Source organism: Aythya ferina, assembly GCF_964211825.1.
Source record: "Aythya ferina genome assembly, chromosome: 15".
In the NCBI taxonomy this organism is placed as follows: domain Eukaryota; kingdom Metazoa; phylum Chordata; class Aves; order Anseriformes; family Anatidae; genus Aythya; species Aythya ferina.
The window spans coordinates 10,175,638-10,197,351 of NC_140314.1; the positions used below are offsets into that span (position 1 = coordinate 10,175,638).

Genomic DNA, 21,714 nt, shown 5'->3' on the forward strand with positions numbered 1-21,714 from the left:
AGAAAAGGCTCCAGTGAGGAAAAAGAACCTACGGGAGGGCAAGAAGGTGTGGGATGAGAACATGCAAAGTAGCAGCATAACTTGCAGGTTTTGTCATTAAGTACATTTATATTTCTCCTGTTGCCTACTTATTATCAGCCACCAGAGAGGCCTCTGTTTTTTTCGATTTTACCTGTTCAGAAGGGGAAAATTACTCTCTAAATTACATTAAAAAAAATGTAAAAATGTAGCATAATTGTTTTCTGGATTTTGGAATTACTCAGTCTCAGTCTTTCATTGTATCATGCAAGTGTCCTAAACCTTTGAGGAGTTGCAAACACATCCTTTTAAAATAAAAATGCAAATTTTCAGGTAGCAAAAGAAGAAATTTAAAAAGAAAATTGTTTAACTATGAGCTTTTATGCAAGCAACACGTTTGAAAAGAGCTGACGTGACAACTGCAATCTGGTTAACATCTAACCCAAGAGACAGAATATCACAGAGCAGGTAAGAGCTAAATTGCAGGTTAAAACACTACACAAAACATCAAATAGAAATAGTAACTATATCTGATAAAAGCAAAATACAAAATGTCAAAACATCACCAATGAAAATTGAATTACCAAAAGCATTGGACCCATTCCCTTTGTAGTTTACAATGAAATCAGGAGAACTACTCTGACACCAGAAGGTAGATAATTCTTGATGGGAACAATCACACGACTGCTATAAACAAACGACAGATTTGTGTTTTCTCCTGGGCCTTACAGTTCATCTTTGTATCATCCTTGCACCACAATCACCTAATCAGAGTCTAATTATTTTGGGCTCTCCTCTTCTTGCAGTGCTTGTCCTTTTGTGGTTTTCATGACTGTCTGCAGTTGCTCGACTCCTTTTACGTGACATTTAGAGGACTTTCCCTAGTACTATTCCCTAACTTTCTAGGGAAGACAAAAGGGGAGTCCAAGGCTATACTCACAGCATGCTCCTTTTGTAAGTACCTTCACAGAGACATATTTAACCACTGCCTCTATCCTGCTTTGTGAGAGCAGTCTCCTCCTGTTCAAAATGGGATTGCTTTTCATCTCCATAGCCGTTTTGGACACCTGGCTGTCAGCTCCAGCTTAGCAGGGCTACAGCTAAGCTCCTACAGCATCCCTCACAGAAGCTTTCTGCTGACCCCAGTGACAGCCCCATTGCTGTGCTTGTTATCTAGGCCCCAAAACACTGGTATCCCAAAATGACACTATATCTTACAGACTTTTCCCTACAATACACAGGACACTGGTATAGAAAGAAAAGAGCTAGCAGGCCATCCAATTCAGTCTTAGCGGCTGTTCCTATTACTCAGCCTGTACTCTTCATTATTTCTTGTTTTAAATTTAAATTGTCTTTTATTTTTCCTCCCCCCTCTAGCATCTGCCATAATGAAGTCATGCAATACCCTGTACCACTGCCAATTATTACATGCAAGAATAAGCTGATCGATTTTAATAAACCCAGCATGGTCATGATCTGAATTAGGTTTTTCTGGCTTAGCCCATGCTGTAATAGCCAGAATGCCTCCTCTCTCTTCTTTAGTCATGTATGTTTCTAATTTCAAATAGCCTAAAAACATTATTATGGCATGCAAAAAATCATGTAATACACACTTAAAAATCATGTAAATATGACTACATACTCACTCCTGGACAAACTGCCTGCTCAATCTAACTTATAAAATACCTCATCTCATTAGTTCCCACTGAAAAGCAGGAACTGAAATACCCATTTGTCTACAGCTGTAAGCAACTGATTTTTTCAGTACATTAGAAACAAGTAATAGTCTGTTCTGAGCCACAAGAAGGGATCACGCTAAAGAATTTCCCTGCATGAAAACACAAATTAAATATATTTTATATCTTTGGGCATTGAAACAGGAAGAAAATTTAACTCTGTTTTTAGCTAATAATTAACAATTATTATATTAAAGCAATGACAACCCCCCAAAAGTGAATGAGGCAGCCTATTAGGGGCTCAACTTCTCCTTGGGTTTAAGTGAACAACATTAAATGTAACGGCTGCAAACGCTGACATTTTTCTGAGTTCCAGCCATGCAGGTGTCCACTTAACAACCTAATTTATGGAGTTTACTGTTCTGCCTTCTGCTGTGAAAATAAGTATTATGCTTCATTTAAGTCCAAATCTGCTCTTCTATCCTTCCTCATCTCTTAGCTGTTCAGAGCTGTCCCATCAGGCACAGGCCACCACTGCCTTTGGGTTTATGCTACTGATGAAATCCTGACAAGCAGGGAAAAAAGCTGCAGTGTTACAGAAGTTGTAAGAGCAAACTTACTAAAAACAAGTACGAAAGGTAGAAAATTATTGTCTTCAGTAAGCGTTCACTTTTAAGAGACAGAGCAAGATTCTAATCTTTCACACTTTCTTCAAATGGTAACTTGTGAAATATTACAATTTTTTGAGACTTTCACAATATTTACAGCTTCATATTCAGTAGTTACCAACATGACTAAATAACTCTTTGAAATACTAGTCCTTTAAGTCCAATGAAGTTGTCCACTCTGTTAAACTGAGAAATGCTTTCAGTAAGTGGGTACAATTACTTAAAAATAGATGTGCTTTTCCTGATGTTTGAGGCATTGTCTAGCCTTACAAATACATCTTTGCTACCAGAGCAAGCGCGTAACAAAAAGGCAGTTAATATAAGCCAGAATCAATGGCTTAAACAAGCCATTTCTTCTTTAGAATATGCTCTTCTAACCTAAATAATCCTTTCCCATTTTTGTCTTTGCACCGCACCCATGTTCACTATGGGGTTACAGCAGAAGCAGGCAATGTGCCACAGGCAGAAGAGCCTCAAACGGGAAGTGGATGCTTTATCCCAATGCCTACCCATTAAAATCATGTTACTTTTCATTGACTATGTATGAGATGGCAGTTTGGACAAGACAGCTTTGTTCAGCTTGATTAATCAAGTCAAAATGATGTGGGCGAGATCTTCTGCCACTGACTTCCAAGGAAGAAGAAGAAAATCCTTTCCAATTCAGAGGGGTGGAAAACCCTAGAAACATGCCTTTGAAAAAGCACTCATGCTTATGCTAGAAAGCATAAGATGTGGTCATCTGATCTGACAATACCTGCACAACCCAAAGCACCAATTCTGTGCAACCCACTCCTTATGTATAGCACATGCAATTCCAAGGAAAAACAAAAAAAGAGGCAACAAAGATTCAGAGAGATATTTACCATACAATAGGCCAAATAAGTAACTCCTTGTGGATGTCCACTCCATGTATGCATTTTCAAAGGTTCCTAAGCTAAATGAAAACTTTTTGGGCTGAGAAAAAAAGAAGGAAAAGGAATTACAGTTGGAGTTTGAGAGATTAAGTTTTACCATAACATAGAGAAAAATCTAACTATGCTTCCATACACATATATAATATGTTATATATCATCTAGTACAATGGAAGAGCATATGATTTAAGACAATTGTGCACATAATCATGTTTCAAAGATTTTCATTCAGAGAGTTACGGTTAACAGGATTCCTCAGATCAGCTGCAGAGCAGACCACAGATTATGGTCCAAAATACAAATAAGTATATACTTGCTCAAGTTAAACACTTTCTTCTGACTATGATATGTTTGCAGTATGAGAGTAAATCATATTGTCGAGCAGATATTCTCCATGCACAGAGAATATCTCATGCTTCCCTGCTCTTGGGCTGATTACAGCAAATTAAATTTCACACTAAGCAGCTTGGAGGCTTTGAATGCTCCATTAGGTTTTACTAGAAACAGATAATTACTATAAAATGTTTATTTATGCAACCATAGTGACATTTCTTGGAATTGGTACTATTAGATGTTTGACAAATACTGTACTACCCACCCAGTTAAGAAACTGGGTTACGTTACTAACTGATGTTTGGATACAGGTTTGGAGAAGAAAACAGCCAAAAATCCTTTTGGTTGGGCTCCATCACCCCCAGCATATCAAAATTGTTGGTAAATTGCAACAGTGAGAGAAATGAATGCAATGAGTTAACTTAGTGTATGCTACCCTACTGTCAGAAAATTAGATCACACTTAAAAACACTGCTTGTCATTTCAGATGACAGTGCAGAAAAAAAAACCAACACACTATAGAGAACAATGACGTATTTTTAAAAAAATTACTGAATATTCAACAAATAAAATTTTAACTTATAACTACTTCAGTATAAACATCAGTATAAACATTTCAACTCCACTGCTTCTACCTCGCACTTGAAAAGTCAATCTGTGCCTTTTCTACTTTGCGCTCTATTATAAATCTCCACTGACAAAGATTCAGGAATTGGGATTTAGCTGACAATTTTGCTGAAGCCGCATGTGGCAGAGCTGAACACAGCTGCCTCCTCCCCAGCTGTGCCAGGCTGATGGGAGTTTTGAAAAATAAATAAATAAATAAATAAAACCACACACAAACTTGCTTTTGTTAGTAAACCAAGCAGCCAGTTCTGAAAAGGGAGGAAAAAAAGGACAAATATAGTAAAGGTAAAATGCCTGCAGTCATTTTTAAAGCTGGAACCTTATTTTAAGCATTATTTCTGTAGACATTTTTTTTTTCTTTTAATTAGCTCTGTTTGTTATATGAACAAATCAAACATCAGCATTTGTGCTCTCGCCTTCTACATGGGGAAGAATTTTAAGAATTACTGTATTTTTAATTAAAATTAAGCTTTATAAAACATCTCCTTATATACATGCTTCCCTCGAGGGCAGGCAGAGCAGCTTAAAGTTATCTGGTGATTTTTTTTTTTTTTTTTTAAGTTATTGTTCCTTTGTTTTAGCAAAATGGGTTATTTAATGGTAGTTTAAAAGCAGTAACAAAAGCAGTTCACAGCCAGATTTACTACAGAAAAATCACTTTTTGAGAAAGATATTAAGCATTATCAGGCATTTCTTCCTTTGTATGATGCCTTGCTAATTCGCTCTATGTAACATTAAGAACTTGTATGGGACCTGACTTTCCCTGTAATTTATTCAGTTCACAAACATATAAATGGCAGTTTGTGCATTTGCATACAGATTTCAGCCTTGCATTCATATCACATCTTGTGTACAAAAGCCACCAGCAGCAAAGAGCTCCAAATCTCCAACAACTCAGTTATTGAAATGTGACCAAGATGGTTTGTATCTGATATAACAAAGGACGAGTGCAGCACTCTGCCTCCTGGAAGGGATGTCAGGAAATCAACAGAAAAAATTACAAGTTTGTACATTAAATGCATGCAAAATGTTTGCTAAAGAGGAGGATGAACATTCACATGCAAATGACTGCAGATTTTATTAAATATAACAAAAGTTATGAAACTCAGTATTACCTCAAAGATCCCTTTTCACTGGCTCCAAACCAAAATCAGGCAGAACTGCCTGTAAGGCACTAAGCTTCAGCTCTTACCAAAGCCAAAAATTCACTAATCTTTCCTGGTCAAGCCCAAGGCTGCTTCTGAAGTAAGAGAAATTGGAGCATTTACAATAGTGAGGTGCCTTTATCTTAGTTTTAAAGAAAATGCTTTGACCAGGACCATTTATGGTATGTACTTTCCTCTTGGTTTAGAAAAATGAACAAGTTGAAGAGTTTTCTTAGAGTTACCCTCTAAGGTGAAGGTGTGCAGCCTATGCTTTAAAATTTATTATCTATAAAAACTAGAGTTTTGGAGGAAGATGCATTCAGGGACTCTAACAGAAACAGAAGATAGGAATATGCTGAACTGCAGCAGTCTCACATCACATCTGGGCCCTGGAAAGAGGCTCAAGTTAGCAATTCTCTCAGGAGGGGGAATGCCTTAAAACGTTACAGTGATTATAACCAGAAATGAAGCCATACCGCTGTCTGGACAACAGAGCCATCAGCTCTGATGCTCCTCAGCTCTGAAGCTGTCTATTCTGAACGTAAATAACTTCACTCTCTCCAGCGTACGTGTCAGAGCTTATAAGAGGTACTGATTGTATAAAAGCCAGTACGCCCAGCTCGTCTTGTGTCCTGATCATCAAATTGTCAAGCAGAAGTCAAATGGAGAAATGCTGATTTGAAAATCATGTCCCTTAATTGCTGCCTAAATTTGAACTCAGAATCCTAACATTTGGCACCTGCTCTTGGAAAACTTAGTGCATATCATTGCCTCTATTATTATATGGAAAAATACACTGTTTGTATGGAAGACAGGATTACAGAATGGAGTACATAATTTTAAGGACACATGTAGCTGGCAGTTTTACTTGCTTTTCACATAAAGCACATAGCGCTGCCCAAAATTGTAATTAGCCAAATTGAGTTGCTAAGCACTAAGGCTTTATTGGGGAGTAAGAGTGACAGAGGAGCAAAAATGTGCAGAATTTGAGGGGAATAAACACGCACACATGCTCACAGCACTGTATGCAGCGGGAGGGCACTGGTTAGCTGTTGAGATGGTCCTAGAAGCGTTTGGGACCCTGGAAGCAGCAGGCAGAGAGTGGGGAGCCAGGCACACCAGTACACAGCCAGTTCCCCCAACGAGCTGGTAACGAACCTGGTAGGCCAGGATTGTGGTCTTGTGAAGCCAGCATAAAGCACACTAGCACAAGGCTGGTGGCCTGTGTGTAGCAATGGCAACTACACCCACCTGTATGCAGCCAGTCTGTAATTGCCTAGGGTAATTAATATCCTCCTTAAAAAAAAAAAAAGGGGAGGTAACAGGGAAATATGAAATGGCATTCCGAAAGGAGTATGGGTTTCACATCGATCCTGGCCATCGTCCGCCTGTACCTGGCTACGGAAAGCTGTTCCTAAAGGTCCCGTCCCTCTGCAGATGATCAGTGCACATCACAAATCTCTTCCTCCATCAAGACCAGTTGTTCCTTCCTTCTGACAGTGCCTGAAGTTCTACTACAAATTTAAGACTAATCTTCTGTGTTGCCTCAGTCCATGGATTGCTAGTGGGTTAAACAGCAGTTGTTGCTACACTGCTATTATTTTTAGCCCATTTAAATTTTACAGCAAGATATGGAAAAAAATGTAGCTGCCTCAAGTAGAATTTAGACATTCATACCCTAAAATTTGATCTCATTTAGCTGCAGCACTACCCCATCAAATTCCATAGGTGTGCTTCTGTTTTCTCCCTGGAAGTTCCTCTAGCACTTTTTTTTTTTTTATTTTTTTTTGGTGCTCACAGCCCCAAATAAACATCAGACCACACAGAAAAAGAAGAAGAAAAACGAAAGTATGTAGCAGACACAATCCTGGAAGATCTTACAAATCTAACTGCAGCTCTAAAGAGAGGAGACACAGACAGTAAAGAAACCAAGGAGCAATAAGAAAATATTATTGAATGACTGTGGCTCTGTACAGCTGATTAAAACAATTAATCAGATGATTTAACTTGTTCCATTTACAAAATAAACTTATATAAAAGTCTACATTTCATCATGCTTTACGGTACCAAATGCTGACCAACTCTGTGCTCTAATCCTATCACAGAGAATTATCTGGCAATTCAGGCTTTGGTTGGCATTGGTGGATTAGACAAAAACCTAACTCGTACAAAAGTTCAGAAACTGGGTCTACCCAGTTTTAGCTGTGTAGACATTTTTAAGTATTATACAGTTGCTTTGCTGAGGAGCAGTCAAACAATACGAAACATCTCCTTGCGTACCTTTCTGTGCCACGTCATGTTTGGTAACAACCCTGTGTTTCTTCTTCCTGCACCATGCAGGCCAGAGCAGCTTTGTTCAAACGTGAAAGCTTCTGTTTAATTCTCCCCAACCCCCTTCTGTTCATTAAGGGGTAACTAGTTTGCATCTGAAAAAAGTATCAGTTTGTGCCATTTTTACTGCAGCTTATCACATTTGTAATACCTGCCCTGTTAAGGATTTGAAATGCATATCCACGTATACGTGAATGGAAGAATACATGCAAATATATATATAGGCACAACAAGGACAACGTTTACTCTATCAGGCAGACAACAATTAAATGCATATGGCAAATTTGTCTGACGTTAAGGAAATATATTTAATAGTAGAATAAAAGAAATTCATGAGACTTTATCTTTAGTCTGGCTATAAAATTTGCATTTCAATTATATAACTTACAAAGCTCCTGTCCTTTCTCACTGACACCTTCTCTACAGTACTGCCACCACGTGCAGTAATACCGGGTATCTTTGAAAGACCACACGTATTCCCTAAACTCTAGGGAAGGAGGAAGAGCCACTGTAATGAAAAAAGCTCCCAGGTAGATGTAAGGATTAAATGAAGTGCTTTCCTTCCTGTGCAACATCTCCCCAGGAACCAGGCATACCAATTTCAGAGCCACTGTTGATGTGCAAAATGGCATGAGGCAGCTCTAACCTCAGCAAACAGAAAACCAGCTCCTTGTACCATCCCTTCCTCCCCACACCCTGCCCTGCGTAGGGCGGGGGTGCGTTGTGGGGATGCAATACAAGTAATTCAAGAGAGCTAAGATAGGTAAATTAAAAAAAAAAAGAAGACTAAAAGCATATGAAACAAGCAACACCACTAAATATTCTGTCTGCTTTATAATGAATAAAAATCTGTGCAAAAAAGCCCCACAACACCAGACACTGGGAATGAGTAAGAAAGCATACACAGGCAAAACTGCTTATCTTGACGTGATCAAACTAGAAAGAAAGATGGACAATTGCGTCTGAAACTAATGAGAGAAATGGAAATATAGGCAGATTAATTAAAAAGGAAGAAGTGCCATCATAATTAATTCACTAGGCATGTCAGAAGAACAGAGACAACAGAATTCTTGTATTGGAATTCAGTCTATTTCAAATACCATGGCTTAGTCTCCTGCCATCATTTACACAGCTGTCTAGATTGATTTTTTTTTTGCAGAGGGATATAAAAAATGGAATAGATGTATTCTTCAGAGAAAAGACCTTTGTAATAGCAGATGCAAGTCTTCCTCCTTCCCACCTCTCAGCAAAACGAAGGAATTCTGAAGCACAGCACAACATGCATGCCTGTTCCTGCCAAATGCTGTGTCCACTCACCTTAGCAAAAGCATAAGGTTGCTCCACCAGAACCAGATTTGTTTCAGAAATGTGTCAGAAAGAACAGTTTGAAAGTCTTTAATTAAATAATTTACTAATATAAAACAAAGGTAGAGGAAAAAAAATGAAACATCTTACTGTGTGGGCTTACTTGACTGAAAAGGCTTGTGGTGGATTGTTAACCATGTAGAGACCTGGGCAGGAAAAATGTCTATTAGAGATTACACCTTCACTTGAAGGAATTAGTACAGGTATTCACAATGTACTTTGAGTGTCATAATACTCAATTCCAGTAATTTTGATTTCTTCTAATTAATATATACATACAAATTAATCTAAAACTGCAAGCATAAACATTTCTTGCTCACTGATCCATTGTAACACTGCTAACAGATCAAGCTTAAGTTCCATCTTTTTTTTGATTGTACACATTATTAGACAAGTCTCGTTTCCTTTAATCTCTAAACAGATATGTTTTACTACACTCAGAGCTAAGTAAAGTTTGCAGGAGACTTGCTGTCTTACTTGTTCTTTCACCCTTGTAAGCAGAACAATTAATGAAAAATAATTAAACACCTGGTCTAAAGCTACATCACATAAAAGACTTTTCTGCATAGAACTGATGTCTATCATGCCACTAATAGCAGTAGTATCATTACAAAAATGCAGTTTAAATAAATTCCTCCAAGGGAATTCAGTCACATAAAAAGAGCTGTCATTCTCGGCTTCACAAGTGAGCGTTTCTCATGGCTGCAGTGGGGTGACCTTGCAAACAGCTGAATTCTCTGCTGCTGTAACGAAAGATGTTAAAATGCAGAAGTTGGTTCCTGAGCACTGCTCCAGACTAAAGGTATGGGATGCTAAAGAAAGCGCAATGCTGCATATTAAACGGAACAGGGAAGAAGGGCAAGAAAGAAGGTGGGAGGGGATTGCCCTCCATGTAAGGAGGGGGGTATTCATGACCAGAGACCGCGTTTGTTGAGCCTGTGGTTCAGGATCAGAGGAGAGGTCAGCCCTTAAGAGTTGGATTTTGCTAGAGACAATCGGGGTGAATAAATGGATTAAGTCTTCTATAAGCAACTTGATGAAATCTCCAGATCACAGACCCTGACTCTCGAGGGAGACAAACCTCCCCGATACCTGCTGACAGCAATCCAGGAGGGAGCCTGGACAACCTCTTAACACAGATGCAGAGCTGTGGGCCAACCAGGGCCCGCTCTTCCGGCCCAGCTGCCCACAAACACAGGAGGTGCTAGGGAGCGTGTTAATCCCTGGCAGCCTTGGCTGCAGCAGCCATCAGAGTGGAGTTCATAATCCTGAGGGGAGTAAAGCAGGCAGACAGCAGATCTGGAGCTTCAGGAGAGAATTCAGGAGAGAAGACTTTGTGTTATTTGGGGAATTGGTAGATGGGATCCTGTGGGAGGTAGCTCTGAAAGGCAAGAGTTTGAGAGAGTTGACAGGTCTTCAAAGAAACCTCCTCCTAACAAGAATTGCCCATCCTTATACTAAGGAGGAAAAAAAAAAAGTAGATTGTCAGGAGAATGACTTGGCTAAATGGGGAACTCTTTGAGCGTTGATGTAAAAAGGACATAAAAAGGAGACTGAAGCAAAGATAAGCTTGAAAAGAAGAACACAGACATACTGCCTGGGCATGCAGGGCTCATGTTGGGAAAACGAAAGCTCCACAAGAGTTGAAACTAGCAAGGGACATGGTGGGCAACCAGAGTTTCTGCTGCTACTTTAGCAATAAAATAACAAAGAAAATGTAGAACCTGAGTGAGCGAACCTGCTGAGTGAGGCAGTTGTTTGTGATAGCTGCTCAATGCCCTTGTTTTCCTCAGTCCTCACTAAAATGTTCTCCCAAGCCATTGGGCCTAGACTTAAAGAAGCAAAGGAACTATCTGTACTGCAAGAGGATTCAATTGTGTATCTCTTGAAAAACTTCAACCCAAGCAAATCTGTGGGACTTGATGGGAAGCATCCCAGAATGCAGAGAGTTGGCTGATGTCACTGCAAGGCACTTTTTTTTCCAAAGGCTGTGGAGTTAGGATGTTGCAGTCTAGGTGGGTGGAGAACCTTGCTGCAATGTGAGGCTCAAAGGGTATTGGCTGATGGAAGGACATGGGAAGCTGTCATAAACCAAAACAGAAAGTGCAAACTTGATACGACAGAAAAAAAAAAAGCACTCTGGCAACATGTCTACAAAAAAGCAATGAAATAAACACATTACCCTATCAATAATATTTTGCAGATTACTATTTTTGCTGTAGTAAGTTATGGTATATTAATTTAATGCACATAAATGTTTTTAGAAGCAAGTCTTTCATTATCATGATGTGTCTAGGTGTAAGTATCAAGTTTACAGAAACCGTTTTTAGTAACAAAGTTGCATTATAAGGTATTGCTTAAAATTCTTGATTATGTACCACAATATTAGCATTACCAGGAATAGATATCCTATTCTTGATTATGTAATCAAGAAAAACTTTTGAAAATAATATTCAGAGTACAAACTACTTTTAATCAGCAGCTAAATACCAAGATACTGGTGCTGATTACTTCATTGCTCTAATGATATCTGTAATGGATTCCAAGTGCGGTGCCTGATTGCTTCCCAGCTGATCAGGATTCTGCTCATCACTTTGAGCTGCTGGAATTCTGAGATTTCTTGGAGTTCCTCTGCAAAAGGCTTCAACCTTGCTTCAGCTAAATAGCTAGAGTGTGTGCTTTAAAACAGTCATGACAAGCCTTAAATTGAGCTCTTCATGATAAAACACATTAAGAGAGGAATGTTTGTGTTTTTTCTTGTCCTTTTTTTTTTTTAATTGTCAGGTACTGATTATAAAGTAATGTTATCCAAAGAACCTGATAGACATCAGCCAGTGGATCATAAAATAAGATGAACCTCCGCTGACTGTAACCATGCTGCAACAGTAACTATGATACACTTTCATTAACCCTGATTTTAATATAGTTTTAATATAGCTGATATACACAAGTGATTTACAAGGTAATTTGAGATATTAAATAAGATAAGCCAAATTCACAACTGTTAAAATTAAATCAAAGTCTTGCCTTATATAATTTTTAATTTCTCCTACTGAAAAAAAGATTTTTTTAATCCTTCCTTCTATTGAACTAACATGATAAGGGAATTAGCACAGCAATTATTCTTTGAGAGACTGCTCTGTGGAGAAGCATGAAATGACTGCAGTACCATACCACTACAAACATGCAGTCAGAATGTTTAAATTCCTCAAGGAAAAGAAATGCAAGTACTGGTCTTCCATTCTGGTCTTGCATGCAAACAATTATGCATTCACGCTACCTCAAAAGCTATTGGTTGTAACAAATCTTAGATTCCCTGTTTTCTCTTACTCATTAATGTACTGCTGCAGAAAGACTTAAAATTTTGATTTTTTTTTAATAACAAATGCTGAAAGTGTTGAAAAAAATCAATATTCTTATTATAATTTTAAAATTGAACTCTGAAATTTTCTTGAAGTTTAAGCAGTTGCTGACTTACTTTATTTGTTTGTGGTTTTAAGTTAGAATTGTTAAAAGAGATGATATATTTGTAAGGTATGAAATCTCAAGCACAGCATTTGTATGATAAGTAGTGGAAAGAGACTTGTGCCATTTGGTAATGGAATATAATGGTTCTATATCCTTATTTTTGTTTTAAAACTGAGCTAGAACTGGTGCAGAAATATACTAGAGTTTCAAACATGTGCCCTCGAAGAGAAGAAATTTAGGAACTCATTCCTCTGTGAGTCACCTTGACCCCCCAGAGCTTAACATGGAATGTGCCAGAAAAACAGAAAAAATGACTGCAGTATTTCCAAGTTTTCCAGAAACTATCACCGCAATGAACCTGAAAAGGTTTCATTTTTAACATCAGGGGATTTCCATTTAATAAAGAATTTGCAGCAAACAAGTTCTTATAAAGCCAACAACTTGGCTTCTTAATGCTGGTGTCTTGCAGTGTCTCATACAGTAGCAGCTATTAACAAGCCCCACCAAAGAAACTGTTAATATGTATCTTGATAAAACACTGTTAAAATTGTGGGTTGTCTCTCTTTAAAATATGTTTTCTTAGAGTTTTTATTTAACCTTTTTTTTTTTTTGTGTGTGTGTGTGTGATTTGAATGAGTTTCTATTCCAGAGACTGAGAGAAAAAGGTATGACAAAATCCTTTGAAAAGCCTATTATTTCACTTCAGAAATGGACATCCATACAGTTTGTTTCAAATTCCTTTAAAAGACACAGATTCTGCGTTACCTTCTATGAAATATTTTTTTCTGACTCAGCATTTCTATCCCCCCCTGCTGTATCACACGTCTCTCTGCCCTTTGGGGCAACTGATCACAGTGTGCTAATCCCCAGGTATCTCTGCAGAGAAGAATGATTCGCTTCTATCTCAGGCTCTCATCAGTTTGGACAAAGACAAATGGCTGGCTGTAAAGTTGTATTTATATGTTTACCAACTCACTACACAGAAAGTCATTTGTATTAATACAAAAGAAGCAATGAAATGAGACAGTAAATTGTTTCAGCTGAGGACTAAAATTCCTTTTAGCAGTATATTTCCTACTATTTCCTTAATGATGTGGTAACACAGGCTTATAAAGTATTAAAGAATATAATTTAAATCAACAAGAACTTATTAGGTGAATTAAATAAAATATAGGAGCTCAAGCAAGTTAATAACTGCTCTTTCTTGCAATTTCTTGGAAATTGCAGTAGGCAGCTTCAAATATTTATACAATGCACAGCACATACATCATACAACACAAGTGATCTCAGCAGTACAATGTATTTGATTTCTTTTACATGTTTGCTAGTAAAATGAATGGATGATGTTTTGCTGCACTCCGACAGGTTTCTATTTAAAATATACAAGTCCAAGACACACACTGGTAGAAGGGATAACAAAAGATCCATTTCTAAGAGAAAACAAACTTGCAGCACACAACACTCATTTGTTTTATCCAGCCATCCAGCACCTAGCAGAAATCAGAAGACTGCTGGCTGTCTATAATGAGCACTCACTCTCTATTAACAGAATAGGCCTTACAATAATGTTGATAAAATCAAAATAGATAAAGGTAGACAAAGGTAACAGACAGAACTCTGCATTGTTTTATGAGATGTTTAGAAATATCAAGGTAAACTGAAATTAGACTAGGTTTCCTGATTCTTTAAATCTGTGTGTGAAATACCCTTCTTGACAGGGTGCAGAACATCTATTGTTTATTATGAGTTTCTTTCTTCCCCTTCCAAGCGATACTGAAAGCAACACATGTGGAACTCTTCCATAAATTGTGTCCTAATCAAAATACTTATTAAACCTCTGCTATGGGAAGGTTAGATGCTTCTTAGGAAGAGATTAGCTTATAATTCTGGGCTAAACCTGTATGCTCCCAAAATTAATGGAAAAAGATAAATCAATAAAACAGTGTAACAGCTGACTTCATATTATGATCAAGCTGCTGAGGTTTTATGCAATAGAACCTAGCAAGCTTAAATCTCCTGTTTTTTTTTATACTTTTTTGCTCTATCACTAAAATTGTATTCTGGTCAAAAGGCAGTTTGTAGCTTATAAATAATAATGTCATTCAATTTGTCTTGTCAAGAAGCTAAGGTTTTAAAATCCACTTTGCGAGACACTGAATGAATTAGTGAAAGTTATCTAATGCACTCAAACCTTGCTAGGCATACAAGGGCCAAGAAGCACCACCTCAGGTAGAGGAAAGTGTGCAGTACTTAATTTGCAAGCTCTCCTGTTGGATTGTTGTGCTGTCAGCTGCACTGCTAAGGCTGTCTGCAGCTCTGTTTGTTATCAGGGCTAAGAAATCAAAGACTCTTTGTTTAGATCTGCTTTTGAGACCACTTGCCAACTGGTAAGATGACTTTTTTTATTCACTTCCAGTAAGAGTATTTATCTTAAAATGGACAATATTATGAGTCTGTTTTAAAGTTATGACTGTCTAATTTTATAACACACCTTTCTAGACACTCTCTTGTTCTTCCTATGGTCATACACACAGACACTGATCACTGCTTTCTACAGCAACAGGACAGAATGCTACAACTTGAATTTGCTGACTTATAGCATTTTAAGAACTTAAATGCTCAATACATCTCAAGAATCATCTAAAAGCATTCTCTTTTTTCCAAACACCAAAACAGTAGGATACCAAATCCTGTGAAAGAATATTGTAGAGTCAAGGGAATTAGCCTTGTTGCCAATCTGAAACATAAAGAAAATGGAGTTATTATACTTTTAATTGCCTTACCTGGCATTCCATGGATAAGGTCTCCGCACAGCACAAAGAACTTGGGTTTAGGGTTTAGTTTGTTAACAGCCTGCACTGCTTGCTCTGTTAACTTGATTTCTTCTTTCCATTCATCATCTCCGTTGTTAGTGTCTCCAACTGCCCAAGCTTTTATCAGTCCAAACTGAGGATCTGCTCCTTGGATGAAGTAGAAAGGTCCCTTCCATTCATACTCATCATCTAAAAATACAGGGAAAAAAAAGTGAAGTACTAGAGAAACTTATAAAGAGAATGAAAAGTTCTATGCCTCATTAAATTGCTTGCTCTTCACTTAAATACGTTGGTTGAGTCCACTTTCATGAAAGTATAGAACTCTGTAGTCATTCATATAGGACAAATATAAAGGCAGAATTGCAAAATTTTCCTGTAAGTCATAGCTGCAATAAATGAAATTACATTAATCTAATTATACCACATGGTAATTGCAGACTGATTAGAGGAAATGTATGTGAAGAATTTTGCAAATAGTGCTGGAAATTGCAAGAGTACAACAGAGCACAAGTGTGTAACGTTACATTTCAGTAGATTCTTTTAAGACTCCAATTATTGCTCCTTTAATTAACAAGTTAAAACATACACAACACATTCCACATTTTATGGCCCCACTAAACTTGTCCTTAAATTATTATTGAGTTAAATGCTATTTGCAATACATTCTCTGGAGTTAGGGCTAATGCCACCAAACAGAACAAAGGTCAGCAAACACAAATCCCAGCAACATCAGAATTGGCAGCAGCAATGGAAAACCTAATTTGGAACTGCCACAATAGCTTCCAAGAACCATGATAAAAAGGTGGGAACTCAAAACAAAACAACAAATTTCCATTGGTAGAGTGAGTGCAGATGGATTATACTTGAATTTGTACTGCTACAATTTTCTTGTATACTTGTTTCTTTGATACTCCAATACCGAGTAGCACAAAAGAAGTATAATACATAAAACTGCCTGTAAGCATGTTACGAAAAAGAAATGTCACACTGAGAAACTAAAGCTATAGCTTGATACTGATTTAAAACAAAAATTGGTATCTTGTCCCTAGACTTATATCTCAATTCTGAATTAAAGCACAAACACAAGTACATTGGGGTTTCTCTAGCTGTTGAAAGACATTCCTGACCCGAAAATTTCAGTTTGGACAGCTGGGTCTGGCTTTCTTACTTTTATGCTTGTTATGAACATGTCTAACCCCTATTTTGTTTAAAACACTTAGTTTTATTGCCTTTTTTTTTTTTTTTTTTTTACAGCATTTCAACCATCAGAAAGTCTGTGACTATATCAATCTACAGTTGAATGTAAAAAATGATACAGCAAATTATTTCAAATTAAATACAATAGATAAGTATGTTCCCAAATTGTGTTTGCCTGATCTGATGTATAGTTTGAAGCAGTTCTAGATTTATCCCTCACTAGCAGCATATAAGCAAGTAGTATGTCTACCACATGGATTCACTTCCTGTTTTCTTTCAAGTGGCCTAATACTGGACCTTCTTACTTTCTAAGAAGAGGGGTATGTTTTTTTCAAGGAAGGTTGGAAAGCAGGGATTATAATTCATCTGCACCATGGATATAGAAGGACTGGGGTGGCTAAAAAGGAATGTGGGCAAGTCCCCAAAGCTGCTTGTAATTGTCATCTGTTGCTATGGCATCAGATCATTTTGCCAAATGCAAACTTCTACATTTTGGTTAACGTAACATTTAATTTCTAAACAAAATTACTTATCCATTAACATTGTTTGTTAATTCATGCTAGCATTGCCTTGTTCTAAATAATAATCATATTTTATAGATAGAACTCTGAGCCATTTATTAACTTTTAATTCTGAAATGAAATGAACTCTTCCAATTACATAACTTATTCAGAGAAGTGAAATGATCCATCTATCCATGAGTTTTCAATAGAAGCCTTATGGAACCAGCTGAATGACATGAAGTAATTTAGGTTTTTATTGTGTGTCTTGCATGGAAAATGAAAAATACGACTGCCATAAAAATCAGCTTACGTGCTGTATCAAAGGCATTGTTTGGGCAGAGAAATCACCTCATAGTTTTTCTAAGTAGAAAGTTATAAGGAAATGAGTTACGGAGGCTTGCATCAGAAATTCTTTATGACCTATACAAAGCAAGGCTGAAAAGAGAAAGTCTGAAATGGGAGCTTGTTATGGCGGAGTGCTACAACCTCACACTCACTAAACTGATGCTCAGGAAAAAAGCTTTAGTCTTTGAGCAATGTGGTGGGATCCTTAACACCTGTCCCTTTTCCTGTAACTTTGGAGCCAGCACTGATCATGGATGCTGAGCAAAATAGACTTATTTTGCACTGATTAACCTGAAGCCAGTTCTACAATAGCTACCTAAGCCAACAAAGAGACATCTATCTATCTTCACAGGAACCGCTTAGAAAAACTAATCTCATCAGTAAAGGACTGGGTTTCACTGGTGGACACACCATGCTTCCCTGCTCAAGCTGTGGGGTGGAGTGTGGTGGCGAAGGTGGCTGTACAGCTGCGTCAGCCAGGCAGCAGGGTTGGACCTGGTCCCACATGCCGAGGAGGTTCACGTACACTGCCTGGGCAGAGGGAAGCCTGGCAAGTGGACAGCGTGCTGTCGGGGAGGCTGCAGAGCTGGAGCTAAACTGGCTGCAAGACCAGAGCAGGGGCTATTCTCATTTCACGGCATTCTCTTCCCCTGCCTTACATCTGTGCCAATACAGTAGCTCTCTAGGTTTTAGGTACCTGAATGTTTCCAAGTCTGTGCACAGATGCTCTGGTTTGAGTGGGTGGGTGACGGTCATGTGAGGCAGAGGGAGAGAGAGACTGATAAGATGAATTTGTAAAGAGAAGTTCAGCACACAGACAGAACCAAGAAGTGGCAGAAGAAAGGAGAAGCAGAAGATGCAGAGGTGGAGGTGAAGAAGAGTGGGGAGAAAAGGAAAGAGATAGGGGGTGAAAAGAGAAAAACTGAAATTGATGCAGAGGTAATATACGCCACAGTCGCCTGTGGGAAAGAAAAAAAGACAAAAAGGAATCAAATTTAGAAAACGAAGCTGGGACAACAGGAGAGATACAGGAATCTAGTCTACATAAATAACATCTACTTAAAATGTTAGTTTAATTAACTGGTCTTAGTCAAATCTAGTTGAAAGTTCTTTTTTTGGTATTTGACAATTTAATAAATAGTTACAAAATAACAGTGAGGTAAACTTTACCTTCTTGCTATTTGATTGCTAGAAACCTAACTTAAAAAAAATCCTAGCGGTATTTAAACCAGGTTGCATTAGCTTATCGGTTATCACGTGGCACTATCAATTTAGTTTAGTCTAATTTAGAGACTTTCATCCCCACATAAAAAACATTGAAGAATGTGTGCAAACAAAAGAATACAGGGACACCCACTTTAGGTTTTTGTTTATCAGGAACATGTTTCAGTTACTATAAAGCACTATGTTCCAGTTACTATCAAGTACTACAATTGAAATATTCTGCTTTTAGAGTTGTACTGGTACAACAGCACTGGTGTAGATTTGCATGTGCACCAAGCCTTAAGCCCCAGCTGGAACTATCTGCTCCAGGAAATAACTCTTAACTGCCCTCACTGCAGCTTGCACAGCAGTTCACACAGTTTTCTCTGCATCAGTACAAGGCAAAACATCAGTCCGGTTAAACTAAGTTGTTGCAACTGGTGCAACTTGGCTGATTTGGCTTAAAACCCCAGGAGCACTCCTGCACAAGTGCTCTTACAACAGACCAACATGGTAAGAGCGTAGCACTGAGGAACAGAATACAAAAGCATCTTCCACTACCGTGGCTGGATCCAGAAGTCTTCTGCCCTCCAATTACATGATTTACTGATAGACTTCAATCTGTGTTCAGACTGTTACTAGCAAATCTTCATGCCCCGCTTCTCCCTCACCAGGCTCGTTTGCACCTCCAGCAGAGCAGGTGTACATAAGCCACGCAAATGACCCTCAGCTGCTCAAGTGGTAAGAGAGGCACCCCAGAAAGCCGCTTGGACCTGTTTGTTGGGCTATGCAGTGGATCACAAGAGTGCTCAGACAAACCACCCTGTTGATATGCCAGGGGAATGCGGAAGTCTGGCAGAAGGTTAGTAACAAACAGCTGTTTTTGCAGTGATCATCCAGTCATGATCCAGGTCCTCGATGTTTCTCCGTAAGGTTCCAATTAAAGAGCATGTGCAGTTGCTATCTTCCCTTCAAATGCAGCAAGCAATGGCTTTTATGTGAATGACATCAAAGGCATCCTTCTGGCTAGGAGGTTCAATTTTCAAATCCACGGGGGGTCCATTTTTCAAGCCTTTAAATAAGCTACAGTTGCATTAGACAAAAGTAAACCATTAAAAGACAGACGCAATTAGTAAATATTTTTTTTTTTTTTGCCTTTTCCTTTGCATCACAAAACTGAACAGAGCTGAGAACACCTGAAAATTGGTTCTTTATCACTACTGGCACAGAGGTCATTTTTGACTTTTTGAAATTACCACAGCAATCAAAAACCACAAATGCCAGACAGAAGTCAGCAGATTTCTCAGACAAGCAATGTACGTAGGGCTTCCATTTCTGAAGGACAAATAAGGTCTGCAGAGCTGCTCCAACAGCGCCCACAAGGCTCCTATTCCAAATCTGTTTTGTTCGCAGGCCTCCTTAAGAGCCGTACAGCCGATTGCCACAGGAGAAGTCCAACTTCCGAACGTGTTGCTATGCCTCAGTTTCGATAACTTCCCACTCTTACTCTGCTCCCATGCACGCCAAAGTACAGAGAGAAGATCAATGCAATGTATTTTAAGTAGCACGGGCTGAAAAATGGTGCCAGCTTCTAATTATATCTAAGGATTAATTCTGTGAAGGGCCAGAGCAGTTGGCAGCATACGCAGGAGAAAACCTGGGTGGTGCAGTGATCGCACACAAGAAGATTTCAGTGACCTAGGTGGGATTTAAGTCAAACCTCACCATTTCTAGGGAACAACAGCTATTACTGTCACGTGCCTTTATTTCTTCCTTTTTTATTCTTATTTCTCCTCGGACTACAAAGGCTGAGGAGACCACTAGAGATGTCATATAGAGCACTGCAAGCAGGCCTGCAACAGCCCTGTAGCACTGGTGACACTTCCAGCATTTCACTGGTGGGGCCATCAACAGAACAAGCTTTGGATTGGAGGTTGCTTTGGTTTTATCTCTACACTCTATAGCATTTCATGGAAACAAAGCAGTTATGAGAAGCTACTCCTGGCTGCAGTCTCTCAGTGGATGCTGAGGTATCAGGAGAAAGGACGTGGACACGCTTGCTCAGTACAACATGGGCAGAAGTAAGTATGAGAAGTACCCATATTCTGATGCTGGGTTTGCCAGGGGACTTGACTTCACTTCTCTGAAAGATCACTGAAACAACTGAAATGTGGATTTTTTCCATGTTTAGAATCAGATTGCTAACCAAAGACAGAAAGCAAAACAAAAACATTTAATAACTTCTAAAGCAATTTTTTTGAAAGATAAAGATGTCTCAAGTCCCTTTTCTGTCTGCTTTTAAATATGAAATAGCAGCAGAATGTACACACTTCCCTGCTTTTAGCTTTCTGCCTATAAAATACCTAGAAAAAAATCATGGACGTAAGATTGGACAAGAAGCATAACATTGGTTTTCTAAATAAGTTTTTTTTTTTTTTTTTTTTTTTTAATTAATGCAGTATTTGTGCATCACAAACAATACACAAGGAAAAATTTCAGTTCACTTTTAAGTCCATTTGTTTTAATTCCTGGAAACAGCTGTTTTTACCCCTGGAGCAGCTTAAAAACCAATAAAGTACATGTACTAAATCTTTAATAATTCTTTGTTTGCTATTAAAACATTATCAGTAATTATGGTTTCAAAAGATACTGGCATTACTTTCTGTATGTTCAAACACCGAATATTTCAATCTAATGAAGCATTCATTCCTTTCAGCTGTGTTTTCCAGGTGTACCTTAGAGACCACCAAAGACATGACAGGGGGTTCTGCTGAATGACCAATGTAACCTATTAAGAGAGACTTGATTTTATGTATCAACAAAAAGAAAAATCTTCAAAATGGCTATCAAAATACATTTTAGGGGAGAAAACAAAACTCCCTAAAGGAGTAATTGCTGTAGAAATTATGTACCGTAAGCTTAAACTACAGAGCTGTCAGTAAGAAATACTGACAGAATAGTTTCTCAAATAATGTAATTGATGCTACTATTTTTTTTAAAAGATAAACTGTCTAAAAACTAAGATAAAATAAACTAAGATATGAAATAACCCCTCCAATACAGTTTATTTGTATGGAGGGCTATGAAATGCTAAACGCTAGTCATGCCTTT

The 21,714-nt window shown here is 38.1% G+C and overlaps 1 protein-coding gene across 5 annotated transcripts in view; it reads right to left on the reverse strand.

Moving 5' to 3' along the window:
* Positions 1 to 21,714, reverse strand: part of CPPED1 (calcineurin like phosphoesterase domain containing 1) — a 51,037-nt gene that overhangs the window by 24,995 nt on the left and 4,328 nt on the right. For 4 of the 5 annotated variants that reach the window (XM_084537042.1, XM_084537038.1, XM_084537039.1 and 1 more), the window contains one exon: positions 15,326 to 15,544. In XM_084537042.1, the coding sequence (XP_084393168.1) occupies positions 15,326 to 15,544 (219 nt within the window). Of the gene's footprint in view, positions 1 to 3,225; positions 3,317 to 15,325; positions 15,545 to 21,714 lie in introns of those variants that run through there. The other variant, XM_084537041.1, reaches the window with a different exon arrangement.